The sequence below is a fragment of the Rana temporaria genome, chromosome 10 (genome assembly GCF_905171775.1).
Source record: "Rana temporaria chromosome 10, aRanTem1.1, whole genome shotgun sequence".
Lineage (NCBI taxonomy): Eukaryota > Metazoa > Chordata > Amphibia > Anura > Ranidae > Rana > Rana temporaria.
In genome coordinates this window covers 143,660,009-143,677,943 of record NC_053498.1, presented here as the reverse complement: position 1 = coordinate 143,677,943, position 17,935 = coordinate 143,660,009, and the positions used below count along the sequence as shown (strand labels likewise).

The following is a 17,935-nucleotide window of genomic DNA, read 5'->3' as shown; positions in this document are numbered from 1 at the left end:
GGAAGTAAACTCCCCCGTCCACCGGCCAAACAACTCCAAAGCCCATCGCTAAAGTCCTCCAAACGACGGGTAACAGATCAATACATCAATATTTCCCCTCCATATAGTAATATAGGCCACACTGGACGGAAGATTCATCCCCCCCCCCCCCTTTCAGCCATGACTAAGCACTAATTGGAGTGTGAAACGCGTAGGCTGTTTTCCCTGTGTTCTGCTTGTTTTGTGGTGCATTTTTTATCATCATATTTTTTATATCCATTGCTTCGTGCATTGCCAGCACCCTTGATTTCCTGAACCGTTGCTGATTTTCCCAACAAACCCACCAGAAGCGGTTACTCCCTCCCCTTTCACACAGGGACAGAGCTGAGGCTGTCAATCACAGGCTGTGTGTGCTGGAGCTCCCTCCCTTGTCACCATTTTTCTCTTGGTGTCAAGAAAACTTGTCAGCAGTGATGCATGCTATTAGAAGAAGGGGGAAGCAGACAGAAATTAGATTTAGTGCTCTGGATTGAGACAAGTACACACTATAGAGCAGTGATGGAGAACCTTGGCACCCCAGATGTTTTGGAACTACATTTCCCATGATGCTCTTGCACTCTGTAGTGTAGTTGAGCATCATGGGAAATGTAGTTCCAAAACATCTGGGGTGCCAAGGTTCCCCATCACTGCTATAGAGGGAAATGCTTTGAAGCTACTGCCTCTTAAAGGGGTTGTAAGGGTTCGTGTTTTTACACCTGGTGAAAAAACACCTGCCAATGATTGGCCCCCCCAGCCCCCCGTTTTACTTACCAGAGCCCGTTCACCTGCTCAGCTCGTCCCCCGTGTCCTCTTCTCCACAGAGTCTCGGCGTTGATTGGATAGATTGATAGCAGCGCAGCCATTGGCTCCCGCTGCTGTCAATCAAATCCAATGACGCGGCCGTCGGGGGGCGGGACGGAGACATACACTCTGTGTCTGTGGACGCAAAGTGTATGAGATGGGAACGCGCCCGCAAGGTAACCCCCTCTGGAGAGAGCTTCCCGAGGGGCTTAGCTATTGCGGGGAGGAGCCGAGAGAGCCGCCGTGGGACCCCAGAAGAGGAGGATCGGGGCCACTCTGTGCAAAACAAACTGCACAGTGGAGGTAAGTATGACATGTTTGTTTTAAATAATAAATAAATATCTGAAACTTTACAACACCTTTAATTAGCAGCAGCGTTGTCAGCCTGCCAATGGAGCTTCTTCAGTTGACCATTTGGCTGCCCATGTGATAGTTCTGATAGGGTGGCCTGTGTGATATATCTGTAAGTGATTCCAATGGCCGATGGCTGGCAGCCTCTTCCTATTTCAGGCAGCTGACCTCCTGATAACACACCACCAGGTTCGTGGTCACCATGTTCAAGCGGATGTCTCCTGGGATACAGCATGTGGTGTTCAGATCTCAGGAGGCTTCAGGTCCAGTGGGGAGGATGTCATTCTGTTCTGTTCTTGGTTTTTACTTGTTGCTCATAGTACTTTCCTCTTTTCCCAGCCTTGCAGGGTGCAGGAGGTGGCCATCGCCCCGTGGAAAACTCTCTTCCTCAAGTGACACTCCTGCGAGATGAGTTCCCCCAGATATTTGATGATGAGTACGATGAAGATGAAGAAGCAGAAGCCCGTGGCGAGCACACGCTGTCTGAATCATTCGGTAACCTGCCACAGAAATATTGTCTGTTTCATTTTTTTTTTTTTTTCTCAACATGTGTCGGCACGCTGTCTGTTCTTCTTAAAAGGGATAAATATGAGACAAAAGATGACATTTACATTCAAACAAAATGTGTAGCATGACTTGGAGATATGGGTGCTGGAAAATGTGTTGTCTGATAAATTGATTGAAAATGTGGATATGGACTGAAAGATAGAAACATTGGCATCGCTGAGCTAAGGAATTCGTTTTTTTTAAATAAGTGTCCAAAATGAAACAATAATTGTTAGAGCTGAAAGTAAAGCTTGTACAGGCTGAAAGTAAGACTACTCTACTAGGTCTTTCTTGAGGTTCGCATCAGGAAGTTGGCCTTTTTTTTCTTGCGGTTCCCATCAGGATCCTGCCTGGTCCTACTTAGGGTTCCTACCAGAAGCCGTGCCTGGTCCTACTTGGGGTTCCTACCAGGAGCCTTGCCTGGTCCTACTTGGGGTTCCTACCAGGAGCCTTCCCTGGTCCTACTTGGGGTTCCTACCAGGAGCCTTGCCTGGTCCTACTCAGGGTTCCTACCAGAAGCCTTGCCTGGTACTACTCGGGGTTCCTACCAGAAGCCTTGCCTGGTACTACTCAGGGGTTCCTACCAGAAGCCTTGCCTGGTACTACTCGGGGTTCCTACCAGAAGCCTTGCCTGGTACTACTCGGGGTTCCTACCAGAAGCCTTGCCTGGTACTACTTGGGGTTCTTACCAGAAGCCTTGCCTGGTCCTACTCGGGGTTCCTACCAGGAGCCTTGCCTGGTCCTACTCAGGGTTCCTACCAGATACCTTGCCTGGTCCTACTCGGGGGTTCCTACCAGAAGCCTTGCCTGGTCCTACTTGGGGTTCCTACCAGAAGCCTTGCCTGGTCCTACTCGGGGTGCCTACCAGGAGCCTTGCCTGGTACTACTTGGGGTTCCTATTAGGAGTCTGCATGGACCTTCTTGGGGTTTAATATACTTTTTATACACTTTGGTTTGTGGTCACTTTCAAAGTCCCACCCTTAGGGGGTCATTCTTGTTTCAGTATCAATAGGGATGTGATGACCTACAAACCTATACAAGTTTGTGTATGCCGGGTTTTTCTTCTTGTTCCTTTTTCAGGTTTCTACAAGGAGCCTGCCTGGTCCTACTGGGGTTCCTACTAGGAGCCTAGCCTGGTCCTACTTGGGGTTCCTATTCAGAGTCTGCATGGACCTTCTTGGGATTCCTATAAGGAGCCTACTTGTTCCTCTTTCAGGTTTCTACAAGGAGCCTGCCTGGTCCTACTCGGGGTTCCTACCAGGAGCCTTGCCTGGTCCTACTCGGGGTTCCTACCAGGAGCCTAGCCTGGTCCTACTTGGGGTTCCTATTCAGAGTCTGCATGGACCTTCTTGGGGTTCCTATCAGGAGCCTACTTGTTCCTCTTTCAGGTTTCTACAAGGAGCTGGCCTGGTCCTACTGGGGTTCCTACCAGGAACCTTGCCTGGTCCTACTCGGGGTTCCTACCAGGAGCCTTGCCTGGTCCTACTCAGGGTTCCTACCAGGAGCCTTGCCTGGTCCTACTCGGGGTTCTTACCAGGAGCCTTGCCTGGTTCTACTTGGGGTTCCTATTAGGAGTTTGCATGGACCTTTTTGGGGTTTATTACAGGAGCCTACTTGTTCCTCTTTCAGGTTTCTACAAGGAGCCTTGCCTGGTCCTACTCAGGGTTCCTACCAGGAGCCTGCCTGGTCCTACTCGGGGTTCCTACCAGGAGCCTTGCCTGGTCCTACTCAGGGTTCCTACCAGGAGCCTTGCCTGGTCCTACTCGGGGTTCTTACCAGGAGCCTTGCCTGGTTCTACTTGGGGTTCCTATTAGGAGTTTGCATGGACCTTTTTGGGGTTTATTACAGGAGCCTACTTGTTCCTCTTTCAGGTTTCTACAAGGAGCCTTGCCTGGTCCTACTCAGGGTTCCTACCAGGAGCCTGCCTGGTCCTACTCGGGGTTCCTACCAGGAGCCTGCCTGGTCCTACTTGGGGTTCCTACTAGGAGCCTTGCCTGGTTCTACTTGGGGTTCCTATCAGGAGTCTGCATGGACCTTCTTGGGGTTCCTATTAGGAGTCTGCATGGACCTTCTTGGGGTTCCTATCAGGAGTCTGCATGGACCTTCTTGGGGTTCCTATCAGGAGCCTACTTGTTCCTCTTTCAGGTTTCTACAAGGAGCCTGCCTGGTCCCTCTTGAGGTTCCCATGAGGAGCATGCCTGGTTATTCATGGGTTGCATTCTAGAAGCCTGGCTATTTTTGGGCCCATTGATCAACATCTTCCTTGTTCTATGCCTTATAGCAGAAGTTACCTGTACCGTTATGGACTATTCATGGAGCTAAGGAATAAAACATTTTGAAAAGTGTCCAAAACTGACTAATAATTGTTGGAACTAAAATGAAATCTTGTACCGGCTGAAGGTAAGACTAACGGGTCAACTTTCCAATACCACCCCTTTTACTCCTTCAGAACCCACTTTTACACCTCCCCTTTTCCTTGCCCCTTTTCACCAATAATAGACCACACAGGAGTCGGAGTAAAACTGACCATAGCAGCCTTTTTATTAACAAAATATTAAAACCAATATTAAATAACTCTTAATTAACATATCTACAACATTTGTAATGACAATTTTGACTCCCAGTCTGTTGGTCTTTGACGGCCCCCCCAAACTTTCCACCACTACACTGCGGGACCATATTTCATTATCCCAGGCCTCCAGCCGTATCACCAGCTTGGAGACAACCCCCTTCCCGTATTCCAGCATAACACACCAGAGTGTTACGCGCCTCAGTGTGAAAGGTTAAGGCGTTTCTACAGCGTTTTTTGGAGCGTTTTTTTCAGCGCCCAAAAGCTGCTCCAAAGATGCTGCTTGCAGGACTCAGTGTGAAAGGGTCCATTGAGATGCATGGAGAGCGTTTTATGAGCGTTTTAACGCTAAAACGCTGTAAAAACGCTTCAGTGTGAAAGGGGTCTTATAGCTGAACTTTGGTAGCCAAGATGGACGTCTCTCATTCTCATATTTGGGAAATGCGGCTTGATCAAGTGGGGAGTTAAAACTGGATAAATCTGTTTTCTTTAAAGTATGGGTGGTCTTAATAATATTTTAAGTAATTGTTTATTTAGTATATTTAAACCAGAGCTCCCGTTATTAAAAATCCATCTGGAAACAAGCAAACCGCAACCTTTATTGAAGCCGAAATGAAGGAAAACATAACAATGTGTACTCTATGTGCGGAATCTTTTAAGCTGAGGTTTAATCGGCTTATATTTTGCCTTTCCTGGTTCCTCCTCATTGACATGCGAATGACATTTTTAAATTGAACATTTCCGTTTTCATTACATATTTTATGTTCGACTCCGTAATGTCATCGCCTGGCCTCTGTGCTTCTTTTAATGACAACGTGAAAGAAGTTTGTTTGAAATCTTTGCAAATTAATAAAAAATAAGTATCACAGGCTCCTCCCATGTACATAAGTATCACAGGCTCCTCCCATGTACATAAGTATCACAGGCTCCTCCCATGTACATAAGTATCACAGGCTCCTCCCATGTACATAAGTATCACGGGCTCCTCCCATGTACATAAGTATCACGGGCTCCTCCCATGTACATAAGTATCACAGGCTCCTCCCATGTTCTGCAGGCTCCTCCCATGTACATAAGTATTACAGGCTCCTCCCATGTTCTGCAGGCTCCTCCCATGTACATAAGTATCACAGGCTCCTCCCATGTACATAAGTATCACAGGCTCCTCCCATGTACATAAGTATCACATACTCCTCCCATGTACATAAGTATCACAGAGTTGTCCCGTAGCCACTCCTTTGTTATCTTGGCTGTGTACTTAGGGTTGTTGTCCTGTTGGAAGATGAACCTTCGCCCCAGTCTGAGGTCAAGAGCGCTCTGGAGAAGGTTTTCATCAAGGATGTCTCTGTACATTGCTGCATTCATCTTTCCCTCAATCCTGACTAGTCTCCCAGTTCCTGCCACTGAATAAACATCCCCACAGTATGATGCTGCCACCACCATGCTTCACAGTAGGGATGGTATTGGCCAGGTGATGAGCGGTGCCTGGTTTCCTCCAGACATGATGCTTGTCATTCAGGCCAAAGAGTTCAATCTTTGTTTCATCAGACCAGAGAATTTTGTTTCTCATGGTCTGAGAGTCCTTTAAGTGTCTTTTGGCAAACTCCTGGTGGGCTGTCATGTGCCTTTTACTGAGGAGTGACTTCCGTCTGGCCACTCCCCCATACAGGCCTGAGTGGTGGAGTGCTGCAGAGATGGTTGTTCTTCTGGATGGTTCTCCTCTCTCCACAGAGAAATGCTGGAGCTCTGTCAGAGTGACCATCGGGTTCTTGGTCACCTCCCTGACTAAGGCCCCCCTCCCCCGATCACTCAGTTTGGCCGGGCGGCCCGCTCTAGGAAGAGTCCTGGGGGTTCCAAACTTCTTCCACTTACAGATGATGGAGGCCACTGAGCTCATTGGGACCTTCAATGCTGCAGAAATGTTTCTGTACCCTTCCCCAGATCTGTGTCTCCATACAATCCTGTCTCCAAGGTCTACAGACAATTCCTTGGACTCCATGGCTTGGTTTGTGCTCTGACATCCACTGTTATCTGTGGAAGCTTCTATAGACAGGTGTGTGCCTTTCCAAATCATGTCCAATCACCTGAATTTACCACAGGAGGACTCCAATCAAGTTGTAGAAACATCTCAAGGATGATCAGTGGAAACAGGAGGCACCTGAGCTCAATTCTGAGTGTCATGGCAAAGGGTGTAATACTTATGTACATGGGAGGAGCCTGTGATACTTATGTACATGGGTGGAGCCGGTGATACTTATGTACATGGGTGGAGCCTGTGATACTTATGTACATGGGAGGAGCCTGTGGTACTTATGTACATGGGAGGAGCCTGTGATACTTATGTACATGGGAGGAGTCAGTGATAGTTATGTACATGGGAGGAGTCTACAATACTTATGTACATGGGAGGAGCCTGTGATACTTATGTACATGGGAGGAGTCTACGATACTTATGTACATGGGAGGAGCCTGTGATACTGATGTACATGGGAGGAGCCTGTGATACTTATGTACATGGGAGGAGCCTGTGATACTGATGTACATGGGAGGAGCCTGTGATACTTATGTACATGGGAGGAGCCTGTGATACATTTGTACATGGGAGGAGTATATGATACTCATGTACATGGGAGGAGCCTGTGATACTTATGTACATGGGAGGAGCCTGTGATATTTATGTACATGGGAGGTGTCTGTGATACTTATGTACATGGGAGGAGCCTGTGATATTTATGTACATGGGAGGTGTCTGTGATACTTATGTACATGGGAGGAGCCTGTGATACGTTTGCAAAGATTTCAAACAGTTTTTTTTTTTTCGTGTTCTCGTTATGAGGTATTGTTAGTAACATTTTTAGAAAAATAATGAATTTAATCCATTTTGGAAGAAGGCTGTAACGTGACAATATGTGGAAAAAGTGAAGCACTGTGAATACTTTCCGGGTGCGCTGTAACTTCCTAAAAACATCATAGCCCCTGCCTCAATCCTTTCAAACACATTGATGTAAGCAGTAAGCAGTGGGCTACAACAGGGGCACAAACAGAAATACAAATCTGGTAGAGGTTCTAGTCTTTACCACTCTGCTAAAGAAAAGCATTTTTATTTCTGTTTGTGTTACTGTTGGGGATTTCTCTTCACTTCCTGTCTGTTAAAACCATTGTCAGAAGGACAGGAAGTGAGGAGAAATATTTCTAACGGAAGCCTAGATAGGAGCAAAAACTTGACGGGTTCTAACCCCTTGCCACTTTTTCCAAAGCTAATAAAAAATAAACTTTGACTGGATATATTGTTTAGTTGTTTTGTTTCTTTTTTTTATTTTAGTATTCTTTTTTTTCGATTTTTAATAAACAATTAAAAAATATACAACACTATTGTACGTGACTTTTAATGAGATTCGACTTGTTGGGATCTCATTGTTATTTATTTGGAATTTTCAGTTTGCTTTGAGGGCTCATTTGGTCCAGACTGCACTTCCACGTGTGATGACTGTCAGAACGGAGGAGCGTGTAACACAGAGAAGAATGGCTGCGCCTGTGCTGCTGGATGGACTGGACTCATATGCAATCAGAGTGAGTACTGAGGCTACACTTTTTTGGGTTAACCTATTAAATTTCTAACAAACTCTCCAATTGCAATGTGAATTTTTTAGCAAAACTCAAGCCAAAATATACAGAGATAAAATTAATAGCTCATTAAAATAGAGAATAACAAAACCAGCTTTTTCTAGAGAGGCTAGAGATTTTCGCTCCAGTACTTTTTTTTTGCCACTAGATGTCCTCATCATTCAATTAGGTTGTCCCGGACGAGCCCCCAACCTGTAACTGGACGATGAAAGAAGCAGCAGAGTCATGACCTCATCTCTCTGTCACTCTCCTTCTTCTAGAATGATCTTGTAAATGCCTGAAATGATTGGCTTCTTGTTCTGCCAGACTTGTACTGGAATAGGAGGTGGAAGAAAAACTAGGTTTTCCCGGACGAGCCCCCAACCTGTAACTGGACGATGAAAGAAGTAGGCATGTGCAAAAAGGAAGAATTTGTTTCGTTTTAATACGTTATTTAATTAATTTCGTTACGTTAGATTCGTTACATGTCTTAAATTCGTTTTCGGAATTTGTTCGTTTTCGACCGAATTTTGAAAAATCCGGTCGAATTCGAAAATATTTCGACCGTTTTCAGAATTCGTTCGTTTTCGAACGAATTTCAAAAAAATACGGTTGAAATCGAAAATATTTCGACCAGATTCGAAAACAAATAGTCTCTTTGTGAATAGAATTTGATTTCGAATTCAATTCGAATATATATTTTTTTCGAATTCCGATCGAATTTCGTCCGCGGGTTTTCGATTCGGAATCGAAAACGTTCGTTCGGATTCGGTAAATTCGTTAATATTGCAATTCCGGAATTCGTATGCATCCGAATGTCCGAATAATGAAAAATTTGTCCGAATTTCGATTCGGAACGAAACGAAATGCACATGCCTAGAAAGAAGCAGCAGAGTCATGACCTCATCTCTCTGTCACTCTCCTCCTTCTAGAATGATCTTGTCAGCGCCTGAATTGATTGGCTTCTTGTTCTGCCAGACTTGTACTAGAATAGGAGGTGGAAGGAAAACTTGGTCGCCAACCTACAAGGGCCATTATAGGTGCAAAGGCTATTTTTTTTTTTTTTTTTTTTTAGAAAGGTGAACTTGGCCTTTAATGCTGGCCTGACTTGGTACGCATGCTTTGGTTTTCCTTTACGGTCACGTTGCTTTTCCTCTCGGAGTCCAATATCGTCTTTTTTTTGTTCATCCGGCACGTAGACGGTCCAGCTTTCCATCTCTAGTTAACATCTTAAAATAGAAGCCATCCTCTTCCAGGACGATCCTTGGATCTGATTTTTGGAGCCCCTCGTATACCGCAGTTTGATTGTTTTTTTTCAGATATTCTTGGACATTGAAGTTTTCGTTTCCATTTATATTTTCTACCCGCTGGGATCTCTAAACTGGGTTCAAGCCGTCTTCTCCAGGAACGTTGCCTGCTTGCGGTATCAGCGTTTTCGTTTTTTTTTTTTAGGAATTTGCTGTTCTTTCCAATGGAAACATGATTACTTGGCCATTTTTTTTTTTTATATATTTTGTATGGTTATTCATTTTGAAATCTCGTGACATAGTTATAAAGTTAGTCAGGTATTAAAAAAGACACCAGAAGAAGTTCATCTAGTCCAACCAGTAGAAATAAATAAATAGAAACCTCCATAGACACAATCCTATACCCACAGTAGATCCAGAGTAGGGATGAGCTTCGAGTTCGAGTCGAACATTGCCTGTTTGCCTGTTCGGCGAACAACGAACAATTAGGGGTGTTCGCGGCAAATTTGAAAAGCCACAGAACACCCTGTTAAAGTCTATGGGAGAAATCTAAAGTGTTAATTTTAAAGGCTAATATGCAATTTATTGCCCTAAAAAGTGTTTGGGGACCCGGGTCCTGTCCCAGGAAACATGTATCAATGCAAAAGAAAGTTTTAAAAACAGACGTTTTTTCAGGAGCAGTGAATTTAATAATGCTAAAAGTGAAACAATAAAAGTGTAATATTACTTCAAATTTCGTACCTAGGGGGGGTGTAAAGTCAGCATGTGAAAAAGCGCATGTTTCCTGTACATAGAACTGTCCTTGCACAAAGTGTCATTTCTGAAAGAAAAAAAGCCATTTAAAACCGGCTTTGCGGCTCTAATGAATTGTCGGCAATTTCAATTACAGAGATGATTCATTCATAAAGGGGAAAAAAATGTGTCGTAGTCGTAAAAAAAAAAAATTACGTAGGGTTCCCCGCAAATATCCATACCAAGCCCTACAGGTCTGGTGTGGATTTTAAGGGGAACTCCACCCCAAATAAAAAAAAAATGGCGTGGAGTCCCCCTAAAAATCCACACCAGACCCTTATCCGAGCACGTTAACCTGGCCGGCCGCAGAAAAGAGGGGGGGACAGAGTGCGGCCCCCCCCTCTCCTGAACCGCACCAGGCCACATGCCCTCAACATGGGGAGGATGTCCCCATGTTGATGGGGACAAGGGCCTCATCCCCACAACCCTTGCCCGGTGGTTGTGGGGGTCTGCGGGCGGGGGGCTTATCAGAATCTGGAAGACCCCTTTAACAAAGGGGACCCCCAGATCCTGCCCCCCCCCCTATGTGAATTGGTAATGGGGTACACTGTACCTCTACCATTTCACGAAGGAAGTGTAAATAGTTAAAAAAAAAAAAACACAGACACCGTAGAAAAAAATCCAGCGATGTGAATCCACTGTCTCCTATCCAGCGATGGATGATCTCTCTCCAGCGATGGATGATCAGCGGTCCGGTCCAGCGATGCAGAAGATCCATCCGTCCAGAGCGCAGCAGGGGAGCTCCACTCTCCGCTGGACACAGCCCAGCGGAATGACGCGCTGGAGCTGTGACAGTACTTATATAGGGGAAGCGCCGGCCACCCGTCACGTGACCCCGCCCCCTCTGACGCACCCTCGTACGTCACTGGGAAAGCCCTGTCTCCTCCCCATTTCCCAGGAGGCAGCGCGAGGAGGAGAAGAAAGAAGACCACTGCGGACGAGGAAGTGGCAGATTAGGACGATCTGCCTAGTAACAGCCATTTCTGGTAAGTATAAAAAAAAATCAAATTTTTTGTAGCTTTTTTTTTTTTTTTTTTTTTTTTAGGGTGGACCTCCACTTTAACTCCATACCACAGTACGTCATATGACGTCCTGGACTTTCAGGGGGGATATCTGAATGATGGGTGCAGCTACAGGCATCATTCAGATATCATTGTTTGCAGCCAGCGATTCTGCGCACCATAAGAACGATCATAGCGGCGGGAAATCTGATTGCGGTAATATCTTTTTTTTTAACAGAGTGGTAAAGGTAGAGTTTACTTTCTATGTGCGTCCAGCAAACCGAGCTCATAAATCATCAATTTCCTCCAGAGACAGATGTTTGCTGTTATTCTCTGGTGTCACATTGCCAATAACCGGGTGACGGCATAACATCGCCGTTTACATACTTGAAATAATTGGGGGAATTAGCAACAAATTGCCGTTAAGTTTAGCGTGAAGAAGAGGCTTGGGTGGTTTAGTAACATGCCTTTTACATTAAAAGAGATTACAGCGTGTTATTATCAGGTGTTTAACCTCACAGATTCATGAAAAATAAAGGCATGTGTGGTTCTGGCTGACAAACATTTCCAGATATTAAAGCCAAAATTTAACCACCCTTTAGTTTGCCTACCATGGTTCCTCCCTCCCCCTCATCAGCATGCTCATGATTTTTTTTTATTAAAACCTTTTCAATTTCTTTACATTTATGTTTTTTTAGACCCAGTGATGTTATTACTGAGTCTCTGTGCTTCTATATAAAATGCTAGTTCAGTGGAAAGGAATGGAACCTGCATAGTGGGCATCACCAGTGTGGAGCATGAGAGGGCACCATAGTGGGCATCACCAGTGTGGAGCATGAGAGGGCATCATAGTGGGCATCACCAGTGTGTAGCATGGGAGGACATCATAGTGGGCATAACCAGTGTGGAGAATGGGAGGCTATCATAACCGACATCACCAGTGTGGAGCATCATTGTGGACATCAAGAAATGCGGCGCATTGGAGGGCATCATAGTGGGCATCATCAGTATGGAGCATGGGAGGACATCATAATGGAAATCACCAGTATGGAGCATGGGAGGACGACATAGTGGGGCATCACCAGTGTGGAGCATGGGAGGACATCACCAGTGTGGAGCATTGGAGGACATCATAGTGAGCATCACCAGTGTGGAGCATTGGAGGACATCATAGTGAGCATCACCAGTGTGGAGCATGGTGGAGCATTATAGTGCACATCAAGTATTGTGGAGAATGGGAGGGCATCATAGTGGAATAATTAGTATGGAGCATGGGAGGGCATCATAGTGAGTATCACCAGTATGGCGCATGGGAGGACATCATAGTGGGTATCAGCAGTATAGAACATGGGAGGACATCATAGTGGGTATCAGCAGTATAGAACATGGGAGGACATTATAGTGGGCATCACCAGTATGGAGCATGGGTGAGCATCATACTTGACATCAACAATGTGGAGCATGGCAGTGCATCACCAATGTGGCGCATGGGAGGACATCATAGTGGACATCGCCAGTATGATGCATGGGAGGACCTCATCAAGAAATGTGGAGCATGGGAGGGCATCATAGTGGAATCATTAGTATGGAGCATTTGAGGACATCATAGTGAGCATCACCAGTATGGAGCATGGGAGGACATTGAATTGGACACCAAGAAATGTGGAGCATGAGAGGACATCATAATGAACATCACCAGTGTGGCGCATGGGAGGACCTCATAGTGGGCATCACCAGTGTGGAGCATGGGAGGAGATCATAGTGGGCATCACCAGTGTGTAGCACGGGAGGAGATCATAGTGGGCATCACCAGTGTGGAGCATGGAAGGAGATCATAGTGGGCATCACCAGTGTGGAGCATGGGAGGGCATCACCAGTGTGGAGCATTGGAGGACATCATAGTGAGCATCACCAGTGTGGAGCATGGTGGAGCATTATAGTGGACATCAAGAAATGTGGAGAATGGGAGGGAATCATAGTGGAATAATTAGTATGGAGCATGGGAGGGCATCATAGTGGGCATCACCAGTATGGAGCATGGGAGGACATCATAGTGAGCATCACCAGTATGGAGCATGGGGGGGACATCATAGTGGGCATCACCAGTATGGAGCATGGGAGGACATCATAGTGAGCATCACCAGTATGGAGCATGGGAGGACATCATAGTGGGTATCAGCAGTATAGAACATGGGTGAGCATCATACTGGAAATCACCAATGTGGAGCATGGCAGTGCATCACCAATGTGGCACATAGGAGGATATCATAGTGGACATCACCAGTATGATGCATGGGAGGACTTCATCAAGAAATGTGGAGCATGGGAGGGCATCATATTGGAATCATTAGTATGGAGCATTTGAGGACATCATAGTGAGCATCACCAGTATGGAGCATGGGAGGACATTGTAGTGGACATCAAGAAATGTGGAGCATGGGAGGACATCATAATGAACATCACCAGTGTGGCGCATGAGAGGAGATCATTGTGGACATCATCAGTATGGAGCATTAGAGAACATCATAATGAACATCACCAGTGTGGCGCATGGGAGGAGATCATAGTGGGCATCACCAGTGTGGAGCATGGGAGGAGATCATAGTGGGCATCACCAGAGTGGAGTATGGGTGGGCATCATAGTGGGTATCACCAGTGTGGTAGCCCAATGAAGAGACAGGAGGCAGTGTCACAGAATCTGTAGAATTGCAGCTATTGGAAAGTCTTGTCAATTCCCAATCCATATAACAGAGGCGGGTTGGACCATAAGGGTGAAATGTGAATTTTCTTACAAATCTTTTGACAAGTAAACGAGTCAATACATATTGGATGAGATTCAGCCATACAGCATTTTGCTATTTGGCCGGAGTTGCTCTACTAGTTTTTTGCACTCCCTGCTATTGTTCTCCAGTCATCTCTCTGGAAGTCATAACGGGAATTTTCTCAGCTTGATAAATGAAGGGGTTTCTGGCCCTGACTTTCCTGTAAACAGAGAATTAAAACAATTACAGGGGATTTGCATGCTGCTTGAATGATGGCACCCATCTGAGCGTGTCAGCGCCGTCATGATTCACTGACCCGCGTTCTAACATTTTCCTGCTTCTGTGTGTTGGTACGCAGCTTGCCCAGAAGGCACCTTTGGCCAGAACTGCAGCCTGACCTGTAAGTGTAAAAACGGAGGGACCTGCGACCCGATCACCGGAGGATGCCGCTGTCCGCAGGGCGTGAGTGGGGAGTTCTGCGAAGACGGTAAGTGACCATATTTCTGGGTATAGTCTTCTCCTCTTTGAGCATTGCCAATCATTTTAACTTTCAGCAACACTTTGTTACAAGTTGAAGATTAGATTGATAAACTAATTGAAGACGGGATTATGAATATCCATTTTTTATTCTACCCAAAATAGATTTTTTTCATTTATAGCCAGGTACTGGTGGACTGAATGGTCCATTACCTTCTTATATTTCTGGCCAGCATGAAGGTTCTGGGTCTTATTTCTGTCAAAAAAAAAATTGTCAAAATTTAAGCAGAGACCCCTTGAAAATGGCGGCAAATGGGCACAGCTGGGAACTTAGGTGCCGAGAAATTTCTGCCCGGGTCTCCAAGATGTTGGTGAACTGGCTCCAACCCAAACATGAAACATCAGTTGTGGGTGAACTTCAGGATATCATAGTGGGCATCACCAGTGTGGAACATGGGAGAACATCATAGAGGGTATCATTAGTGTGGAGCATGGGAGGATATCATAGTGGGCATCATTATTGTGGAGCATGGGAGGATATCATAGTGGGCATCATTATTGTGGAGCAAGGGAGGACATCATAGGGGGCATCACCAATGAGGGGGATTGGTGGACATCATATTGGACATTACCAGTATGGAGCAATAGAGGGCATCATAGTAAACATCACCAATGTCGATCATGTGGGGGCAACATAGTGGGCATCACCCATGTGTAGCATAGGGGGCACTATAGTGGACGTCACTAGTGTGAAACATAGGAGGGCATCATAGATTTTTCCATTTATAGCCAGGTTCTGGTGGACTGAATGGTCCATCACCTTCTTATATTTCTGGCCAGCATGAAGGTTCTGGGTCTTCTTTCTGTCCAAAAATTTTTTTTGTCAAAATTAAGCAGAGACCGCCCCTTGAAAATGGCGGCAAATGGGCACAGCTGGGAACTCAGGTGCCGAGAAATTTCCGCCCGGGTCTCCAAGATGTTGGTGAACTGGCTCCAACCCAAACATGAAACATCAGTTGTGGGTGAACGTCATAAACCACCGAGATGCAATCATAGTTGTAGGTCACTTGCTGGTGGCCAGCTTGCCAACTTATTGTTTATCAGATGGTATGCATGGATGAGTTTGTAAAGTTTTCAGAAAGTTCTGCTTATCGACCAATGAAGATTGGCCTACAGAGGGACCAGGTGCAAAAACAATCATGGTTGGTAGGTAACGTGCCGTTGGCCAGCTTATGAACTTGTTTGAAAAAACGGCATGCATGGATGAATTTGTTATGGTTTCAGAAAGTTGTGTTTTTCAACTAATGAAGATTGGCCTAGGGAGAGACCAGGTGTCGGGAATGTGATTGTGGGGCCCCTCCTGTATTGCAGGCCATAAAGCCATTGCAGTGATCGTTGATGTGCTGTTGGGCAGCTGGTCAACTTATTGTTTAATAAACAACATGCATGGATGATTGGATAAGATTTTAGAAAGTTCTGCTTGCCAATCAATGAAGATTGGCCTGGGGAGAGACCAGGTGCAGGAATATAATAGCGGGTCCCTCCTGGGCTACGGGCCCTAAAACAACTGTGGTTGTAGTTAACGGCCTGTTGGCCAACTTGTTGTTTAAGAAATGGCATGCATGGATGAATTTGTAAAGTTTTCATAAAGTTCTTCTTGTCAATCAATGAAGATTGGTCTAGGGCAATGGTTTCCAAACTGTGGCCCAGGGGCCAGATGTGGCCCGTTGCTTGATTTTATCCGGCCCTTGGGATGCTTTTTTATTCATTGGCACCAATGATGGGGCAGAATTCCTTCCAATGACACCAATGATGGGGCAGAATTTCTCCCAATGATAGGACAGAATTCCTCCCAATGACACCAGTGATGGGGCAGAATTCCTCCCAATGATGGGGCAGAATTTCTCCCAATGATAGGACAGAATTCCTCCCAATGACACCAGTGATGGGGCAGAATTTCTTCCAATGATGGGGCAGAATTTCTCCCAATGATAGGGGCAGAATTCCTCCCAGTGATGGGGCAGAATTCCTCCCAGTGATGGGGCAGAATTCCTCCCAGTGATGGGGCAGAATTTCTCCCAGTGATGGGGCAGAATTTCTCCCAATGATGGGGCAGAATTCCTTCCAATGATAGGGGCAGAATTCCTCCCAGTGATGGGGCAGAATTCCTCCCAGTGATGGGGCAGAATTCCTCCCAATGATGGGGCAGAATTTCTCCCAATGATAGGACAGGATTCCTCCCAATGACACCAGTGATGGGGCAGAATTTCTCCCAATGATGGGGTAGAATTTTCCCCAGTGATGGGGCAGAATTCCTCCCAATGATGGGGCAGAATTCCTCCCAATGATAGGGGCAGAATTCCTCCCAGTGATAGGGCATAATTCCTCCCAGTAATGGGGCAGAATTCCTCCCAGTGATGGGGCAGAACTCCTCCCAGTGTTGGGGCAGAATTTATCCCAATGACACCAATGATGGGGGATTTTGTACTCCTGATGGCCACAGTCCGGCCCCCTTAAAGTCTGGAGGACAGTAATCCGGCTCTTTGTTTAGAAAGTTTGGAGACCCCTGGTCTAGGCCAGTGATGGTGAACCTTGGCACCCCAGATGTTTTAGAACTATATTTCCCAGGATGCTTATGCACTCTGCAGTGTAGTTGAGCATCATGGGAAATGTAGTTCCAAAAACATCTGGGGTGCCAAGGTTGGCCATCACTGGTCTAGGGAGAGACCAAGTGCAGAAATTTGATAGCGGGGCCCCTCCTGTGCCCCTCCATTAACTACAACTGTGGTTGTAGTTAATGGACTGTTGGCCAACTTGTTGCTTAAGAAATGGCATCCGTGGATCAATTTTTGTAAAGTTTTCATAAAGTTCTTGCCAATCAATGAAGATTTGTCTAGGGAAGGGGGTCTCCAAACTTTCTAAACAAAGGACCGGTTTACTGTCCATCAGACTTTAAGAGGGCCGGAGTAGGGCCAGTGGGAGTAGAAAAAGGCCTGATGTTCACCTGGAGTAGACAATGCCCTATATTTGGTGTCAGTGAGAGGACTAGTGCCCCCATCATTGGTGTCAATAAAAGGAACTATGCCCCATCCTTGGTGTCAGTGCAAGGAATTATGCCCTATTGTTGGTGTCAGTGGATGGTAAAGGCTAGCAAAGGGCCTCATCTGGCCCCAGGGCCACAGTTTGGAGACCACTGATCTAGACCACTGAAGATAGGCCTAGGGCAGTGGTCTCCAAACTGGGGCCCGAGGGCCGGTTACGGCCCTTTTCTTGCCTTTATCAGGCCCTTGGGGCACTATCCCTCCCACTGATGCGAGACACTATTCTGCCATCTGACACCAAGAGTGGAGCCCCATTTCTCCCACTGACACCACTAATGGGGCACCAATCCTCCCTATGATACTAACCAGGGATCGACAAATCCCGGGCGCCATGGCGACTAGAAATAGGGTCCTGGCGACTTGGCTTGGAAGGGGCTGGCGCCATCTGGTGGTGGCCGTTGGTATTACAAGTTAAGCATTACAAGTTAAACAGCAATTCTAATGTAATTTTTCACTATTTTCACTGCCATCTTCTTCCCTCTAATTAGAACCCCCAAACATTATATATATTTTTTATCCTAACACCCTAGAGAATAAAATGGCGATCGTTGCAATACTTTCTGTCACGCCGTATTTGCGCAGCGGTCTTACAAGCACACTTTTTTGGGGAAAAATTACTCTTTTTTTAATAAAAAAATAAGACAACAGTAAAGTTATCCCCATTTTT

At 45.9% G+C, this 17,935-nt stretch overlaps 1 protein-coding gene across 3 annotated transcripts in view; it reads left to right on the top strand.

The window, feature by feature from the left end:
- MEGF6 (multiple EGF like domains 6) overlaps positions 1-17,935 on the top strand; it is a 409,802-nt gene that overhangs the window by 330,797 nt on the left and 61,070 nt on the right. For all 3 annotated transcript variants that reach the window (XM_040326458.1, XM_040326457.1, XM_040326459.1), the window contains 3 exons: positions 1,510-1,665; positions 7,724-7,855; positions 14,049-14,177. In XM_040326458.1, coding sequence (XP_040182392.1) covers positions 1,510-1,665; positions 7,724-7,855; positions 14,049-14,177 — 417 coding nt within the window. The remainder of the gene's footprint in view (positions 1-1,509; positions 1,666-7,723; positions 7,856-14,048; positions 14,178-17,935) is intronic.